The 19,849-nt window shown below is 42.2% G+C and overlaps 2 protein-coding genes across 4 annotated transcripts in view; both read left to right on the top strand.

The window, feature by feature from the left end:
- The window catches only part of nbas (NBAS subunit of NRZ tethering complex), a 258,738-nt gene that overhangs the window by 155,162 nt on the left and 83,727 nt on the right, over window positions 1-19,849 (top strand). For both annotated transcript variants that reach the window (XM_067417672.1, XM_067417671.1), the window contains exons 41-43: window positions 659-891; window positions 2,963-3,073; window positions 15,453-15,706. In XM_067417672.1, coding sequence (XP_067273773.1) covers window positions 659-891; window positions 2,963-3,073; window positions 15,453-15,706 — 598 coding nt within the window. The remainder of the gene's footprint in view (window positions 1-658; window positions 892-2,962; window positions 3,074-15,452; window positions 15,707-19,849) is intronic.
- On the top strand, window positions 6,442-11,494 carry LOC137041410 (uncharacterized). Of its 2 annotated transcripts, none has more exons than XM_067417670.1 (2): window positions 6,442-7,750; window positions 11,280-11,494. In XM_067417670.1, exons 1-2 carry the CDS (start codon window positions 6,853-6,855, stop codon window positions 11,300-11,302), a joined length of 921 nt encoding a protein of 306 aa, XP_067273771.1. In that variant the 5' UTR covers window positions 6,442-6,852; the 3' UTR covers window positions 11,303-11,494. The 2 variants fall into 2 exon arrangements, with proteins under 2 accessions (XP_067273771.1, XP_067273770.1); XM_067417669.1 differs by having other exon boundaries at window positions 6,442-7,968.

The raw sequence follows: 19,849 nt of genomic DNA, 5'->3' as shown, positions 1-19,849 counted from the left end.
CCGAAACTTGTGAGAAAATGAAAGAAGTATTTTTGACACAGAAATACTCCATCAAACGTCCAACATTAGTTTTTGAAACTTTGTCTATGTTTAGGATGGGAATCCAAGTCTTTAACAGTGTAAAAAGCTCAGTATGCATGAAACAGCATTTCACCCCCCCTTTAAAGATCATTTATTTGGCTTTTCATTTTATTCGTTTTAATTTCCTTTAAATAGTTCGGTAACACTTTACAATAAGGTTCATTAGTTAATATTAATTAACTACATTAGTTAACATAAATTAATAATGAACTGCACTTTTAAAGCATTTATTTATCTTTGTTAATGTTAATTTCTACATTTACTAATGCATTATTAAAATCTTGTTAACATTAGTAAATGTACTAACATGAACAAACCATGAACAGCTGTATTTTTATTTAACTCACGTTAACAAAGATGTTGTTCATGGTTTGTTCCTGTCAACTAATGCAACCTTATTTTAAAGTGTTACCAATATTTCTATGAATCTTATAGGTACGAGAAATGTAATTATTCTCCCTACTGTTTTATAAAAAAAATCTTTGTGTCTGCAAAAGATCTTTTGAACGGAGTTGTTGTAGTCATATAATCTGTTCATTTGAATAGTATTAATTCAGATATGTTTTTTTCCATGTAGGCTGATCCGAGAGAGCTGATACGTCTTGTGACCAAGCATGTGACAGACCATGCTGGATGCAATTGGCTGGATGAGGAACTGAAGGCCCTGATTGATCAGTTGCGACTGTACAGTGAGAGGTTGACAGACTTTACCCAGGCTCAGGTGCTACAGGGACTCGGCCGGGGAGTCGATGTCCAGAGATTTAGCAGCGACAACCAGTACAAGAAAGAGACTATCCTGGGCCTGGCTGAGTAAGTATTTTGTTTGCCCGACAGTGGAACACATTAAAATCATATGTTTGCTATTAAATAGTGATCTCGAAACACATCATAAATAATTAAATCATATATGCATATTATTGATAATAAGTATTTAAAATATTTAGTTTTTTAATGTTTTATTTTTAATTAAAAAAAGTGAACCTCATACATTAATGGATGTAGCTAATAGCTACTATTATATATTATATATAATATTAAAGGGGTGGTAAAACACACACCGGACGCAAAGCTCAGCGCCACGTCTCGGGTATCTCACACCAGACGCGCACATTATATACGCGCAAGCTCAGTTTTTAATCGACTTCGCCGATTCGCCGCTGACAGGTGCCGGATGCCGCCGCCGGTGTGCGTACACTCATTGAAAATAATGTGTCTGGATTTTAATGACATGGCGCGGCACTGAGCTTCGCTCCAGGGGTGCAACCCCCTTAACACAACCATTTTTGACCCTGTTCCCTCACGTCAGCTCATCATGTGAAGTGAATGATCTTGTGTTGTAAATCCACAAGGCTCCAACTCCCTGTCAGTGTTGAAAACATGGGACTTATCGATCAACAAACACGTGAACTAGGTGTTTAGCGAATCAGAACACAGCTGGGCCAGGTAACCAATCTGAGATCATTGCGTATTTTTGAGGGACTATCTTCATAGAACCCAGATACCATCAGATCATTTTTACAAGGAGGGACAGAGCAGTGTAGAATAAAGGTAAAATATATGAAAAAGTATGATTTTTTTTTTTTTTAAACGAAGCATGAACATGTTACAGTGCACCCCACAAGCACAATCAGGCCTTCGAAAGAATGTGTTTTACCACCCCTTTAGAGTAAAATATATTTTTTGTAACACATCACAAAAAGGTTGTATTAGTTAACATTAGTTAGTGCATTAGTTATCATGAACTAACCATGAACAACACCTCTGTTCAGCATTAGTTCATCTTTGTTAACGTTGGTTAATAAAAAATCCAACCGTTCGTTATAACAATATTTTAATAATGCATTAGTAAATGTTGAAATTAACATTAATAATGATAAATAAATGCTTTAAAAGTGGTTCATTATTAGTTCATGGTAACTAATGCAGTTAACTAATGAAACTTATTATAAAGTGCGACCATATTTTTTAATAATGGCAAAAGTCATAACAGTTATGGAAATTATAAAGTGACCTTTTGCCCAAATTACAATTTGGCACACTGTTGGCATTCACAAAGAATGTGTGCAGAGTTGAAAGAGAATGACACATCTGCTACATCTTTTAATCTGTCGGTCCTCTGAATATACTATAACTCTCTGGAAGAAAAGCTTCAGGATTGATCTTTTGATCCAAACCAGAGCGCTGGCTTTAAGGAGCCTGACAGATAGTTTTTTTTAAGGACTGGAATCACAGGTCTGGGGTGAATCAGCAAGGTCTTGCAAGATTTGGTGAAAAGAAAAGTCTGATGCTTACTGTAGGGGTTGCAAAATGAAGTTCCAACAGCTCAGGGCACATCTGACTTGCAAGAGCAGCCAGAAAAGGGATGAAATCATTCTTTTAGAACACGACAGATAGGGATTTTTATGGATATGTTATGCTTTGCCTTTGATGGGCTGCCATTTTGGCAAAGATTAGAAAGATCAAAACGGCGAATTTAAAACTGAAGCTTGAACCTGTTAACAAAATGTTTCATTAAAAATGTAATCTATCTATCTATCTATCTATCTATCTATCTATCTATCTATCTATCTATCTATCTATCTATCTATCTATCTATCTATCTATCTATCTATCTATCTATCTATCTATCTATCTATCTATCTATCTATCTATCTATCTGTCTGTCTATCTAATCTTGTCTGTCTGTCTGTCTGTCTGTCTGTCTGTCTGTCTGTCTGTCTGTCAGTCATTCCATCTATTATTCTATGTTTTGTTCTGTCTGTCTTTCTGTCTACACTGTCATTCTGTTGTTGTATCTGTCATTCTGTCGTTCTACCTATCATTCTATATTTTGTCTACCCTGCTGTTGTTTTATATATCATTCTGCCTGTCTGTCATCTAGGACATTGGATGAGAACGTTTACGGGATCTCTCGCTCTTTGGCTCATCGGTACAGCATTCCTCTCTGGGAAGTTCACATGACGCACCTTGAGTTTCTCTTCACTGATAGCGGGTAAGACACACACACACACACACACACACACACACACACACACACACAAACACACACACACAACAGTCATTAGTGGTGCACACACTGAAAAAAAAAGATTTACTGCACGCACAACACTTTTTCCAGAGGAATGAGCCTGCAAAACCTCAGTTGGAAGCAATGTCTGCAGCTTCCACAAGTAACTTTTTTTTTTCCCCTGGACGTGAGGGTCAAAACTCTGCAACCCCTGTGCTCTGGAGGTATAAGCAGATTGCACGGATCGATCGCAGAGACTGGCTTCCAGTCGATCGGTCAGTGTGATTTGCCAGACTTACAGTTTAGTAGCGAAAGCAAGAAGCTCTTTGTTTTTTTGAAATTTGCTTTGCGGTCGGATTTGAAAATCCACACACAAACAATGTGCCACCCTCTTGAGCTCCCTGCATGGTAAATTTGTCGCTGAATCATTGTTCAAAGCCTGCTCTAATCAACTCCCTCTCCATCTCTCACCGGGTTTAATCACCTCGGATATCTCTCTCTCTCTCTCTCTCTCTCCCTCTCTCCCTCCCTCCACATAAACAGGCACTCATTTGACTTTGCTTATTTAGTACAGATTGCTTGGTGAAACTGATTTACTGTGAATGTGATTTTTTCTTTTCGTACTTTTTTCTATGTTTTCCCTTGTGAGAGTCGTTCCATGCTCATTACCATACTCGAGGCTTGTTTTTTGTAGCTCTGTGTAGAACATAAAATCTCTAAACAAAAAAAAATAGCCCTCCCCCATCAAAGATGTTATCAAAGGAGAATAGAACCAGAGGGAGTTTGAGCAACTTTGGCAATTACTCAAAAGTTTTATTGTAGTTTCTATTTGCTAATTTGTCAGCAAATGGGCTTTTCTGACTGATGAGGACTTGTAAACACATATTTTGCATCGTTTATGCTATTTACTCAGTTCACATGATTTGCATATGATGTGATTATATAATGAATTTTCAAAGGCATTGAAAGGGGCCAGTTCTTTGTTCATTGTTTTCCTGGTGGTTTATCTTGTTGATTATGTCGCAAGACACAACAGAGTTATGTAAACGCTTACATTTATTTTGTTACAAGAGGTAATTTGGCATATTAAGCATCATCCCAAATTTTGGCCAGATTTATTGATACATAATCTCTTGTTATTTGAATTAGTTAAACTATTGTGTAAAATATGAGCTTTAAAGTGTAATTTAATTTGGCTGCATATAAGTGATTGCTCATTTTTGCATGCGTACATTGCTTTTGCATTGGATTGAAATCACTCAAATTAGCTTTTTGCCTCTGTTTTATTTAATTCGGTTTCATTCCATTCTATTCCAATTAACTTGAGTTAGTTCAGATAATAGATATAATAGTTCAAAAATTCAGTTCCTTTCTGTTTAGCACCAATTAGTTCTGTTTGTGTGTGTACAAGTCACATCACTGTTTGTTTCATGACTTTTGGCGGCATTTTTAACATAGTGTGTTTTATATTCCAACTTTCTGAAATCAGGGCAAATTGTTTCAAATGTGGAACAATTTCCCCCCGAATCCTATATGTGACAGATGGTCAGTCCAGAATTATCTTGCTCTTTCTGAACATCTGCTCTGTCTATAATCTATCCATTTTTCTTTATTGCCAGCCTGTCATGTTTTTCTCAGGTATCCTGTCGTATATTCTACTTAGAGCCGAATAACACTGTAGTTCAATGTGTATTATTTTTGACCAACAAGACTTTCTTTTTGTTTGTTGATCAATTGGCTGGATTCTTTTAGTTATATTTCATGGTTAATAAGGGACTGAAAATGGTAGGTAAGGTCACTCATTTTTTGCATGTTTCCATTGGTTGTTTTTTCAATGCAGATTATACTGTAGGGTTTTGGCTTCATTCTGCCCAGCATGCTTTGTTAGGTACCCTGAGGATACTCTTTCAAAACTCTACATGAATGGCTTCAAATGGGTTTTTATTCCAATTTTCAAATTCATGATTCAGTAGAAGACCCCACACTGCACTGCCATATAATGCATTAGCTTCTATAGCTGAATGGATTTCCAGCCAGATTTAAGTGCCATTTCAAATTGGACAGACGTTTTGTTGGCATTAAATGTCCTTCTTTTGCTTTATTTTTCCTTTTATTCATTAAGCTGAAGTTTGCACACATTTTTAACTAAAGACAGGGTACAACATTGCTAAAGGCACACACAAGTACACCTGAATTGTCTTTAGTCTATTTGTAGACTGCATGTTGTTTTGGGCATGTTTAGTTTGAACATAATGTTATATTATATAAGGTGCTATATATAATATACACATTAGGGATGCAACAATACAGTTATGAATCCACGGTTCAATACATACCTCGGTTTTTAACCATGGTTTTCGGTTCGGTTTTTGGCTTCTTTTTTATTCTATTCTTAGGTGACAGGAACAGAAAGTTTTTAGTAATACTCTTTCTTTATTTGAAAATTGAAAAACTTTACCTGAACTTAACTTTATTTTTTTTAAACCTTGTACACAATCCTAGTTTACTGTATGATATATATATATATATATATATATATATATATATATATATATATATATATATATATATATATATATATATATATATATATATATATATATATATATATATATATATATATATATATATATATATATATATATATATATAAGATTAGTGGCAGCTCAAAGATATACAGTTGCATTTAAGTATGAAATTGAATGAATAAATATATAAATACATGGAATAGGCTAAAATGAAAACTACATAGTCTTCGATATACATTTATTAAAAGCAACTGTATTATTACTTTATTCAAGAGCAGTGAGTGATTTTCTCTTTGTCGTTTGTTGTTTTATTAACATTATTTTAGAGGTGAAGTTTATTACATAATTTTAAGGACAAGTGTTCACAATCTGCTTGTATGTCATATACAGACATACACAGATTTTACTTTCACTTTAGACATAACCGACTGTGTTTATATATGTTAACCTTGTGTGTATTTGACAGTATTACTGCAGTAAGACTACTTAGTACAATCACGTGTGTTTGACAGGCGCGCGTGCTCAGCGCATGTTAAAGCCGAATTAAATATTTAACCGGCAAGGCTTTAAAACATGGCTAAACACCCCCTAACTTTTGTGCATATGACTGGATATTTGCTCATATCAGTGCGTAGATTCACAGGCACACTCAAACAGACCCGAAATAAAATGAGAGAAATATTTCAAACGGAGAAAAAATAGAAATAATTAATTAAATGCAAAACCGGAAACAACGCAATTCACAAGCGTGTATTGAACCGTGAATGCCGTACGGAACGGTTCAATATTATATTGAGAATTGTGACATCTCTTTTATATATATTGTGGCAAGGGGGGCGTGGTTCAGCGAGGTCTGCAGCGGGAGAGAGGGCCTCGGGACGAGCGGTAAGTGAGTGGGTTGGACGCAGATTAATAACACCTGTCTCTTGTTCTAGTAATGAGCGCGGAGACGGGATAAAACACCAGCGGAACCGGAGACCGAGGAGAGAGAGAGTCGGACTGTTGATGCCGAGACCCTGAGATATCCGGAAGCCGGAAGTGCGTGACCCGGAAGCGAAACTGAGCATACACAGAGACAAACACACGCTGAAGCGTGCACGTTTATTGATTTGAGTTATTAAGAATAAAAGAGCATCAACAGTCCTGCCGACCCCCGTGTCCTCTTCCTTCCTCACTATATCGAACTTGTTACACTGGTGCCGAAACCCGGGAAGGAAGCAGGACAGAGCCGCCGCCATGACAACGCCCTCCGCCTCGCCATTTGCGGAGATCATAACATCGCTCGCGGCCCTCCACCAGGAACATCACACGGCGTTGCTGGACCTTCGGACTGAACAGGAGCGCCGCTTCGCGGCCATAGTCCAAGGCCAGCAAGAGGACCGCGAGCAGTTCCGGAGCTGGATGGACCGGGAGGTTCGCGCCGAGGCCGCTGGGCGGGCCAGCGCACCGGTGCACGTGCCCCTGCAGAAGATGGGGCCGGAAGATGATCCCGAGGCCTTCGTGGATCTATTCCAAAAAGCCGCGGAGGCCTGCGGGTGGCCCCGGGCACAGTGGCCGGTGCGCCTCATTCCACTGCTATCCGGCGAAGCCCAGGCGGCCGCGCAACATCTACCGGTTGCGAACCTCCTGGACTACGATGACCTGAAGCGGGCCATTCTTCAGCGGGTCGGCCGGACCCCAGAACAGCACCGCCAGCGTTTCCGCTCCCTGGAGTGGGGCGAGTCCGGTCGACCCTTCGCCTTGGCCCAACAGCTCCGGGACGAGTGCCGCAGATGGCTGCTGGCCGGCGGCAGCGACGTGGACCATGTCGTCGATCTGGTGGTGCTGGAGCAGTTCATCACTCGGCTCCCCAGGAAGACCGCCGAGTGGGTCCAGTGCCACCGGCCCACGTCGCTGGAGACGGCCATCAATTTGGCGGAGGACCACCTGGTGGCGTGCCCGGGGGTCGGCGCACCCCCACTAACTTCTCCCTCTCTCTCTCCCCCTTCTCTCTCTCTCTCTCGACCTGTCCCTCTCCCCAGGTCCCGCCCTCCAGGCCCTCCTCGCGTTCCCCCCAGAGGCCGGGGTGGGATGGGCCCTGGACCGTCTGGGAGTTCGCGGGTCCCGCCCAGGGGGGCGGGGCCGCTGGGGACGGGTAGTGACTATGGATCCGGTTCCGCCCCCTATCCGCGCTCAGCCTCCAACCCACTCCCCGCCGCCGGGGCGGCGGGTAGGCCTGGGCTGGCCTGCTGGCGGTGCGGTGATCCGGATCATTTTGTGGACCGATGTCCGATGATGGACATCGGAACAATGATCCGGATCCCGGACGTCCAGCGGACCACCCCCGATCAAGCAGGAGAGTACCAAATTCCTGTAAGTATCAAGGGGGGTACATATCAGGCCTTGGTGGATTCAGGATGTAACCAAACCTCGATCCATCAAAGCCTGATTCAGCCTGGGGCGTTGGATACAAGCCGCGTGGTTAAGGTGCGGTGTGTGCACGGGGATGTGGTGGAATATCCGGTTGTCCCAGTCACGATACAGTTTAGGGGGAAAAAGCATAGTGTTGAGGTGGCGGTTAGTCCCCACCTCCGGCATCCGCTAATTCTGGGGACGAATTGGCCCGCCTTTTCGGCGTTATTGGGGTCGTTGTGCGCGGATGCCGCTTGGGGAAACAAGGCTAGGAACGGGGCGGTGCGAGTGCAGGTTGGCGAGGCTGATACGGGGCCCTTGGGAACAGCTTCAGAGGAATCGAGCGGGGTCGAGAGACTGATTCTCTCGGACCGCGATGACTTCCCTCTGGAGCAGTCTCAAGACGAGACGCTAAAACATGCGTTTCAACAGGTCCGCACCATCGACGGTCAGCCCCTTCAACCCGCATTGCCCGTCACGTATCCTTATTTTGCCATAATTAAGGATAGGTTGTATCGAGTGACCCAAGACGCTCAGTCAAAAATGGATACAACCCAATTGTTAGTACCAAAGAGCCGCCGGGAAATGCTTTTTCAGGCGGCTCATTCTAACCCGATGGCGGGCCACCTGGGACAGGCGGCCACGCTGAATCGTTTAATGACCCGATTCTTTTGGCCAGGCATTTATGACAATGTGCGCAGGTGGTGCGCGTCTTGTCCTGAATGTCAGTTGGTGAACCCACTGGCCGCCCCAAAAGCGCCATTGCGCCCCCTTCCATTAATGCAGGTCCCCTTCGAGAGAATTGCGATGGACCTCATCGGGCCATTAGAACGATCCGCACGCGGGCATCGTTTTGCGCTAGTTATCGTGGACTACGCAACACGATACCCGGAAGCAGTGGCTCTCCGCAACATCTCGGCGAAGAGTGTTGCGGACGCACTGTTTCGTTTAATCTCCCGGGTGGGGATTCCGAAAGAAATCCTCACTGATCAAGGCACGGCGTTTATGTCACGCACGTTAAGCGAATTGTATGGATTATTGGGCATTAAATCCATTCGAACCAGCGTCTATCACCCACAAACAGACGGGTTGGTCGAACGATTTAATCGCACTCTTAAATCCATGATCCGTAAATTCGTACAAGAAGACGCCAAGAATTGGGATCGGTGGTTAGAACCCCTCTTATTTGCTGTGCGCGAGGTCCCGCAAGCCTCCACGGGGTTTTCCCCCTTCGAGCTTCTCTACGGACGTCAGCCACGGGGGGTGCTGGACGTCCTACGAGAAACTTGGGAGGAGGGGCCGTCGTTGGCCAAAAACGAAATTCAGTACGTCATGGACTTGCGAACAAAACTCCACACATTGGGGCGGCTATCTAGGGAGAATTTGTTACAAGCCCAGGACCGCCAGAGCCGGTCATATAACAGGGGTACTAAACTGCGCAAATTCACACCGGGAGAGAAAGTGCTCGTTCTACTCCCAACCTCGAGCTCAAAATTAATGTCGAAGTGGCAGGGGCCGTTTGAGGTCGCACGACAGATAGGAGAGCTCGATTATGAAGTGATACGATCCGATAGGAACGGGGCACGTCAAATATACCACCTCAATCTGCTGAAAAAATGGAATGAGGTGGAATCGGTGTTGTTGGCAACGGTGATCGGGGGAGAGGATGATCTCGGGCCAGAGGCGAGCATTAAAGCGCAATCAGTCGCGCTGGCCCCTGGGGGAGATCACCTCTCACCGTTACAACTCGCTGATTTATCGAAATTGCAGGCGGAGTTCGCCGACGTGTTCTCGCCCCTACCGGGACGTACCGACTTGATTCAGCACCATATCGAGACCGAGCCGGGCGTGGTAGTTCGCAGCCGGCCGTACCGCTTGCCTGAACACAAGAAAAAAGTAGTTCAGGACGAATTAGGCGCAATGCTCGACATGGGAGTAATCGAGGAGTCCAACAGTGACTGGGCGAGCCCGATAGTTTTGGTCCCCAAAACGGACGGCTCGGTCAGGTTCTGTGTGGACTACCGCAAGGTGAACGCTGTGTCGAAGTTCGACGCGTATCCAATGCCACGGGTTGACGAGTTGCTTGATCGGTTAGGCTCGGCTCGATTTTATTCGACACTGGACTTAACAAAGGGCTATTGGCAGATCCCCTTGTCTCCATTATCCAAAGAAAAAACAGCTTTCACCACGCCGTTCGGATTACACCAATTCGTCACGCTTCCTTTCGGCTTGTTCGGGGCACCCGCGACCTTCCAGCGACTCATGGATAGGATTTTGCGTCCCCATGCTGCATATGCTGCGGCGTACCTAGATGACATAGTGATCTATAGTCACGACTGGCAGCGGCATATGCAGCATGTGAGGGCGGTCCTGAGGTCGCTGAGGAGAGCGGGGCTCACGGCCAATCCGAAGAAGTGTGCGATTGGGCGGGTGGAAGTAAGGTATCTGGGCTTCCACTTGGGTCATGGACAGGTGCGTCCTCAAATTGATAAGACTGCCGCAATTGCAACCTGTCCGAGGCCCAAGACCAAAAAGGAGGTAAGACAGTTCTTGGGGCTGGCGGGATATTATAGACGGTTTATACCAAATTATTCGGACCTCACCAGCCCTTTGACTGATCTTACTAAAAAGGGGCTACCAGATACGGTCCAGTGGACGGAGCCGTGTCAACAGGCTTTTACCCAAGTAAAGGCTGCCCTATGTGGCGGGCCGCTGTTACACTCCCCTGACTTTTCTCTCCCTTTCTTGTTGCAGACTGACGCGTCGGACAGGGGGCTGGGCGCAGTCCTGGCCCAGGAGGTGGAGGGGGGAGAGCGGCCGGTGCTGTACATTAGCCGTAAGCTCTCTAAGAGAGAAGCTAGGTACAGCACCATAGAAAAGGAGTGTTTGGCCATCAGATGGGCCGTTCTCACCCTCCGCTACTACCTCCTGGGGCGGGAGTTCACTCTCTGTTCGGACCACGCTCCTCTCCAATGGCTCCACCGCATGAAGGATACCAACGCGCGGATCACCCGTTGGTATCTGGCTCTTCAGCCGTTTAAGTTCAAGGTGGTCCACAGGCCGGGTGCTCAGATGGCTGTGGCCGATTTCCTCTCCAGAAATGGGGGGGGGGGGGCTGCAGGCCGGACGGCTCCCCGGCCTGAGTCGGGCGGTGGGGGTATGTGGCAAGGGGGGCGTGGTTCAGCGAGGTCTGCAGCGGGAGAGAGGGCCTCGGGACGAGCGGTAAGTGAGTGGGTTGGACGCAGATTAATAACACCTGTCTCTTGTTCTAGTAATGAGCGCGGAGACGGGATAAAACACCAGCGGAACCGGAGACCGAGGAGAGAGAGAGTCGGACTGTTGATGCCGAGACCCTGAGATATCCGGAAGCCGGAAGTGCGTGACCCGGAAGCGAAACTGAGCATACACAGAGACAAACACACGCTGAAGCGTGCACGTTTATTGATTTGAGTTATTAAGAATAAAAGAGCATCAACAGTCCTGCCGACCCCCGTGTCCTCTTCCTTCCTCACTATATCGAACTTGTTACATATATATATATATATATATATATATATATATATATATATATATATATATATATAAATCAAATCAGGTAATTATATTAAGACCAACAGCATGTTTGCAGAGTAATATTGATTTTACAGCAGTTCTACAAATATAGAACATGACAACTTTTCAAGCCACATTTCAGACAAAATATGACAAGTTAGTTTGTATGCTTTTCCTCCATCGAAAATATTTTCTTTACAGCAGACAAGATGATCTGAGTATTGCTTGGCAACATGCATTACAAAGTATGCGAGCTGAGTGGAGAGAAGGCAATTCTCCCATTCTCATTAAAAGAATTGTGTCGTCTATCCATTCTATGTCCACCTCAGGTTTTTCATTTGACTCTTTAAATAAATAAGAATAAAATAATCACACAATTTTGCTCTGCACTGCTCCTCATTCTCTAGTCTGGCATGTCCCAGTGCTGCCGGAGTCTGTCAGCACCCTTTGGAATGCCGTCTGGCCAATCAAAATATAGGGCTGTAACGAATAACGTATATATATTGAAGAGGGTCAGTGATGGTGTCTCAGTTTGTCCTTGAGTGAAGAATTCAGTTTGAATTCATCCTCTGCCTCTGTGTCTCTCGCACACACCCTTTATCCCTTCTTGGCTTTGTAATTGCAGCAGGAGACAGGATTAATGGCTGCTGTGTTTAGTGAAGTATTGATCCTGTTAAAAGCAGTTATTCTGTGTTAATAAGCAGACTGCAGTCAGAGGCTCCTATTTCCCTCGCTTTATCTCTCCCTGCTAGCTTTCCTTCCTGTTATTTCTCTCTTACCTGTTTTGTCTCCGCTTTCTTCTTCCTCTTTTCCTCACTTTGTTCTGGCCTGTTGTTGTCTTGCATTCTTCTCTCTGCCATTGGGTTTTCTGTGTCTCTTTGCTGCCCCAAGACATCGTACCTCAAGCCAGCAGTCATATCCATTAAACATGCGTTAAGGTCCATAGGGGTTACACTCTGTAGACAATGGATAGGTGTTGGGCTCTGTCCAAATGGCCAAATGCAGCCTGCAGCTCGCTCATTTTGTTGTATTAACACTGAATATGATTTAGTTGTAACACAATAAGCACATGCAGGCACCATGTTTACCCACCATGTGTGAGTCATATGACTGTCACAGTATGTTGTGTCTTTCACAATGGCGTGCACAGAGGGAAGCCCCAGGGGCTCGAACCTTTTATTTCTATAATCTAAATGTGCCCTTGTGTTTATAAAATAATAATAATAAGTACAGTTATTTTGATTGGAATAAGAGTTGGAACACTCTAGACAATCTGAACTGGGATAATATACATACTATTCATATGTTTTGGATCAGTAACTTAAAGATCAAATTCTTTTTCGGCAAGGTTGCATTAAATTGATCAAAATGATGGTAAATAAATGTATAATGTTACAAAAAAAGATTTCAATTTTAAATAAATGCTGTTCTTTTAAACTCTATATTCATCATAATCCCCGTTTCCACCAAAATTACCCGGCAACAATTTGTCTCAGGAACTTTTTTTTCCCCTCAGACCTGCTGCTGTCTGCGTTTCCATCGCAGTCTAAAGTGCCGCGGAGATTAGTCTGGAGACGTAGGACTGCGCCTGAGTCTTTCAGGCTCCCACTGGATTTCGTCATCCGCATTTAAACTAAAGCCTGAAACATGCCGTCGGTCCATCGGCCGTATTTTTTAACTTCATTGTTGATTTGAATAGCAAACGACTCTTACGGCACGCACAACAACAGACTTTTAGGTTGAAATAAAAGGCTGCATGAGCTCAACCAATCAGCATGTTCAGCAGCCAAGTCCCACTCCCAAGAGTTCCTGAACTTTTAAAGAGTACTACCTCGCAAGCAGGGGTATTTTAAAGGGTTAGTTCACCCAAAAATGAGAATAATGTCATTAATGACTCTCCCTAATGTCGTTCCACAACCGTAAGAACTCTGCTCATCTTCAGAGCACAGTTTAAGATATTTTATGTTTAGTCCGAGGGCTCTCTCCATTAAAAATGTATGTACGTAATACTGTCCCTTTCCAGAAAGGTAATAAAAACATCATTAAAGTAGTCCATATGTGATATCAGTTGGTTAGGTAGAAGTTTTTGAAGCATCGAAAACAGAAATAACAAAAACTACGACTTTACTCAGTATTGTCTTCTCTTCCGGGTAGTTTAGAAGACGATGCTAAATAAAACTGAAACTGGACCAAAATGTATTTTCGATGCTTTAAAAAATTCAAACCAACTAATGTCACATGGACTACTCAAGGGACAGTATAGCGTACATACATTCAATGGAGGAATTGAAAGTGCTCTGACTAAATATAAAATATCTTAAACTGTGTTCTGAAGATGAAAGGTCATTAATGACATCATTTTCCTTTTTGGGTGAGCTAACCCTTTAAGGGGGAAATCTTTACCCGGAACTTTATTTAGACCCCGGTTCCTGCACCGTGGTCGAAACACACCGAGTACCACCACAAAGTTCCTAGTTCCTGGGGAAAGTTCCTGCAGTGGAAATGTGACTATAGAATTGACTGTCCACAAAATGTAGAAAATGCCTAATACTAACTCAGATACAGTGATGTGGAAAAAAAGTATTTTCTCCCTGATTTTTATTTATATCCGTGTATTTTTGCATTTTTTCACACTGAATGTCAATTTCATCTTCATCAAGAACCAATGAATGCATAAAAGTGAACAAAATGTTAAAAGAAATTCATGTACTTATATTTGTTAAATGCATTCCATATGTATTATTATTATTATTATTATTATTATTATTATTATTATTATTATTATTATTATTATTATTAAATTATATTCCATAAAGTCAGTAACTGGATATAAGCAGCAATAACTGCAACCAAACAAGTAACATTTTTCGAATTAGGAGCATTATAGCACATTTTAAGGTCCTCTAACTGCATTTTTACTGTGCCATCCGAAAACTTAAATGTTCTTGTTTTTCAACCGTTTTGTTATAGACTTGCTTGTGTGTTTCAGATCATTGTCTTGCATTGTCTAATACAATAATAGAAAATGTGCAAACTGAAATTTAAAGACAAGGACTTTACACAACATTTAAAGTGGCCTTTTTTTCTGCCCCTGCTTATCTAACTTCATCTTTTATTCCCTGCCCTGTTTGTGAGTCAGCATGCTTTTTATGCCTTTTCTCTCTCTTTCTGTGTTCGCACAACCCCTTTCCTTCTCACGCGTCCGCCCTCACGTACAGCATCAGCAGACCTGCTGGATAAATGGACTTGGCAGTCATTGAAGGTTCACATAGTAATTTATTGATAACCCAACTCTATAAAACATTTCCATGCATCAGAATTGCTATGGGATATTTCTCTGGTGCAGTAAAGCTGTTTATCTTTACTGAAAAGCCATTCAATTAGAGCGAGGTGGAGGGCCAGTCCACATTCCTGCTTATGAAGTCACCGTGGAGATAAATTATGGAAATCAGGGCAGCGCTAACATAAAACATGACACCCATAGAATCCAAACCTGACATCAGATTTATGGTGGGTCAGTAACTGCTCACCATAGCCTATAACTCACTGCTTAAAAATATATTTTTTTTGGTCCTGGAAGTGGTCAAACCTCAGTGAATAAAGTTTAATGGACTTTGAAGAAGTTGTTTTGAATTAAACAAAATCAATTCTCTAGCACAAGTGGTCCGTCGCAGTATATTAATTCGACCTTAATGTACTTCATTTGGATCGGGGTACAATTGGGGGGGAAAATGGCTGTGCATTGCCTTGATTGATTCACTACAAGCAATTTGTAAAGGTTGAGTGATCAATGCTTCAACAGACCTTGGTTACAATTGCTCATTGTCTAATTTCTCTCACCTTCCTGTCTTCCATCACCATCCATCTCTTATTTTGTTCTATTCTTTATTCAGCTTCTCCACTAAAAACATTGAAGGCCGGATGGAAGCTCTGGGACTGTTCGAGACTCTAAAGAGTGACCCTGAGTCGTTCTACACACATATGACTAAATATGTGTATCCCAGTATAGCCGGAACCGACCAGCTCCGAATCCTCTTCTACTTCACTCTTCTGGAGAACTGCAGCTGCGCTAACTACTTCCCTCAGTCTGCTATGAAGCCTGACACACACATCAAACTGCTGAAGAAGCTCAAAGCCGTCGCCGCCGGTGAGTAACAGACAAAGTCTGAACAAATGAATCAGAATTCATCACATGCAAAACGGTAGTCAACCCAAAAGATCAGGATTGGAAACCAAATTAGTTTTTTGTATAGTGTAAACAAAAACGCTGGTTGCAGCAGGTATTGAAATGACTGTAAAAATCGTTTTGAAGAAAGGAGGATTCGATCGATACACAGCCGACCTGGTGACACAAATGAAGCGGTAAATCAGCTCCTGCTTGCAAGCATGTCAATCAGCACCATAACCAGAAATTTCCAATGTAATGACACATCTCTCTCCAGCTGAGACGACAGGAAATGGGTCGCTGAGCAGTAAGGGTGCCAGTGAAAGTAATACAGGAATGTTAATTAGCCCCGCATACAATACATTTTTGTTCTTTTCTGATTAGAGAGATTATTATAAAGCACATGAAACATGGAGTGAGGTCTGAATGAGTTCATTAGCTACATACCCTTCTTTTTCTCCAGCATTGGGGTACTCCATGTAATAATGCAAACATAATAAAAATCATAACTGCATGCAAGTTGTTTGCTTATGTATGAGAAAAAGCAAGGATTCCCCCCTCCAGATTCACAACTGGTGCATGTTGCCTGTAATTGCATACCATATAAGGGCTTTTTACTTTGAGGCTAAGGCTATATCCGAAATTGCCTCTTATACACTTAACTCTTTCCCCGCCAGCGTTTTAAAAAAAAAAAGAATGTTGCCAGCCCCCGCCAGGGTTTTTGACCATTTTCACAAAAAATTAATAGCCCATAGAATATTTTGTTTTATGAATATCAGAGCATGAAATATATCAAAAGAAAGAGCTGACCCTCTTCTTTTGAACAATTTTTTTTTTTTTTATGCATTCCTTTTTTATCAACACTTGAAAATGGGTACATTTCATAAAAAAATAAACATTTTGAACAAAAAGCTGGGAAAATCATGTTTTTGTGAAAGACTACATCCAGATCAGATTCAGAACAATGATCAAACACAGATGGAGTAGATCGAGTCCATCAATACCCCTAATGCTTGCACAGTCCTGTGCTCATCCTGGGTCCACATTTCATTCAGTAACATTAGATAGCTTTGATTTATATGATGTTTAATGATGATAATCACGTCATTTTTTTAATATTCATCTGCTTACATGTGATCGCTTGTTTTACTGCATCTTCCTCGTGTGTTTTGATCAGGAGATTCAGTACTCCTTCAGAAGATGCGTAATCGTGCCCCCTAGCATCTGACAGTGAAAACACGGAAACCAGGAAAATTCTGTGTTTGGCGGGGAAAAAGTTAAAAGGGTGATGAATTGAGAAATCAACTTTCCCTTGAGCCTTTGATATATAAATGGTCATAGTATATACAAATATACAAATATCCTGTAAGTTTCAGAGCTGAAAACTCCCTTGTTAGTAAAAGAAAAGCGTTTATAGACACCAGGCCAAGAAAACGAGGCTCGCAAATCAACAACGTATTAGAAGGTTGAAACGCCGCCTCTATGTGTACGCTGCTTCTGTAGCCCTGCCCACTGACTCGTGCAGCTAAACTGATCGCATTACCGAGCAATAAACATGCCGAAGATAGCAAGATAATCGTTTGCAAACAAGACACAGGTCCACACTGGATTTGCAAACATATGGAGATTGAAACACAATGCTGTGCCTTCAATATTGGATATGGCAGGAATGGTGCAGCCCTCTTATGTGAGTAAAACATGTTTTTTATATGCGATATTTGCTATTGCTAGCCTAGAAATCTAGACGCACCCTAGCGGTAGCAAATCTAATTTGCCGCGAGTGTCGTTTAGCAACACTCAATACATTTCTGAGCTGTAAATGCCAAACTCTGGTCAGGCCAATCACATCGTGTATAGAGTCGGTGGGCGGGACTTAACATAATGACGGCCGAGTTGCGCGCTTTTAGTAAACACAGAAACTGGCGAACGGTGGTCTTTCGAATCAGCTTTGACCGCGACTCTGGAAGACTTGGAGTTAAGCTTTTCTCTGAGAAAAGAACAAAGAACGGCACTGAAGTCATTCTTAAGAAGGGAAGATGTGTTCTGAGTTTTGCCGAACGGATACGGCGAAAGTTTAATCTGTCAACGAGCTCTGTTTCACCTTCGTTGCTCTGGTTGGTTGTAGCTCCATCCAGTTGTGTGCAGAGAAAGTTTGAAAGACAACCGTTTATCCCGCCCCTCGGATTGAGCCCTGTTAATGGTGAGTTTCCAGACCAAACATCTTGACGTGGGTCTGGCTTGTCAGGCTAAGCTATTGCATTATTACTGATCGTATTGATTATGTGTACATAATGTGTCACAGGCTGGAGAATCCCTTATTTGTTGGTTCATTGTGAGATCAGACTCCCAGGGCTCGTAAAGCCAAACTTCCCGGGCTGTGTTTTCCAGACGAGGTACCAAAACGTAAACGCGGCGGCAGGCCGGTGAATCTTAAATAGTGAAATAACATTATTTTCTTGATCTCCGTTGTGTTTAAAAAGCGTGCCTGCGTGTGTGTGGTTTTCACTTATATCCACCGATCGGCGGGCCTAGTATTAAAAAAAATGATAACACTTTAGAATAATGGTCCGTTATTAATAGATAACTATGCAGGAAGTAATGCAGGACTACATTAACACTTCAGCTACTACTATTTACTAATATAGAAACAAGCTGAACTAATCAGTAAGTAACATCGAATTTAGAAGATAGTTCCTTATTAGGTAATTAATAGTTACTGAATGAGGCTGGCGTCACTAATAGGTAACAAGGATAAATTATAAAGAATTACTAATTAATTTCTTCCTGAATAGTTATCTATTAATAACGGACCATTATTCTAAAGTGTTACCAAAAAATGAATCAATCACGGGAGGATGAGAGATAAATTATTGTGTTTGTTTGATAAATACATTTTGAGACGGAGCCCCGTCAGAGAATTATTCCGGCCGCTTTCAAAACAATCCCTCCCTCATGTGAACTCAACTGACAGGGAGCTGAAGCTCATTAAATATGCAGATCTTATCCAATTATAGCCGTGGGCGTTTACTCTAAGACTCCATTGCGGCACACCAATCAAAACCCAGCGTTCAGGAGAGAGCCTCAAAAGCAGTGTAGAAAATATACTATAACTTATTAGTTATGATGTTTTTGAATGTAAAAAAGTTGACCTCAGACAACAGTATAACAAAACAAAGCAAAAAAACAGTTCATGACACCTTTACCAATGACACTATTTAAGGGGACAATCATTTGCAGAGGTGTTCGAAACCATAGTGTTATTGAGTGCACTCACTCAATGCACCGCAATAGAAAGTGTATAACCGATGTACGCTTAACGGCTAGAAAATACCCGTAATGCACTGTGAGAGTCACGCCGAATGTCATCCGCAGCTGAATCATCCATCCATCATTTTCCAAACCGCTGGTCCAATGTAGCTACAGCATAATATCATACTACAGGTATAAATTCATTTTTAATTGATTATTAAATTGTTTAATTAAGGTTTACACATACTTTCCTTGACAGATTTCAAGATGTTTTCATTACTGGAGTTACCACCAGCTACGTTTCAAATGATTATTAAACAGCAAACACACACTATGCAAAAGTGACAGCCTCTTTTGCACACTCAAGTGTCAAAATTCTCTCACTCCTTTTTTTATTCACTCCTTTAAGTAGACTATATTAGTGGATTAATACAGGCAAAAGTGAATGAGGGTATAGGGTCTGACGATTTTATATCATGATCGAAGATGTCCATGATCTACTTTTAGATTGTGATCTTTTATGTCCTTGTAATAGCAGGACTTTTATTTTGACGGCTCTGAGAATGGCAGCGCTTAAACACAGTTCTCACATTCGCCATTTTCATTAGTTGTAGTTGCCGTTTAACAGTTTTGTCTGTAGACAAAAGATTATCATAGCGTTCTCTTTAATATTATTTGTAATAGAAAGGCAAGCACTATTAATACTTTCACATACACTGTCAGCATTTCGCAAATGGCCATTTATATAAACAAATCTTTGAATAATAAACATTTAATTTCACAAACCTTGCAGCCTTATTCAACTTCAGCTGTCAGATATTCTGAAGTGCGCATTTGTAGCCTGCATGAGCGCGTTACTGTGCGCGGTCAGACAGT

Source organism: Pseudorasbora parva, chromosome 15, assembly GCF_024679245.1.
Source record: "Pseudorasbora parva isolate DD20220531a chromosome 15, ASM2467924v1, whole genome shotgun sequence".
Classification (NCBI taxonomy): Eukaryota; Metazoa; Chordata; class Actinopteri; order Cypriniformes; family Gobionidae; genus Pseudorasbora; species Pseudorasbora parva.
Note: the sequence above shows the minus strand (reverse complement) of the source record. Positions and strands in the feature narration are given on the sequence as shown.

Coding starts and splice junctions, on each gene's coding strand:
- LOC137041410 (XM_067417669.1), top strand. CDS start 6,853: ATGACAACGCCCTCCGCCTCGCCATTTGCGGAGATCATAACATCGCTC.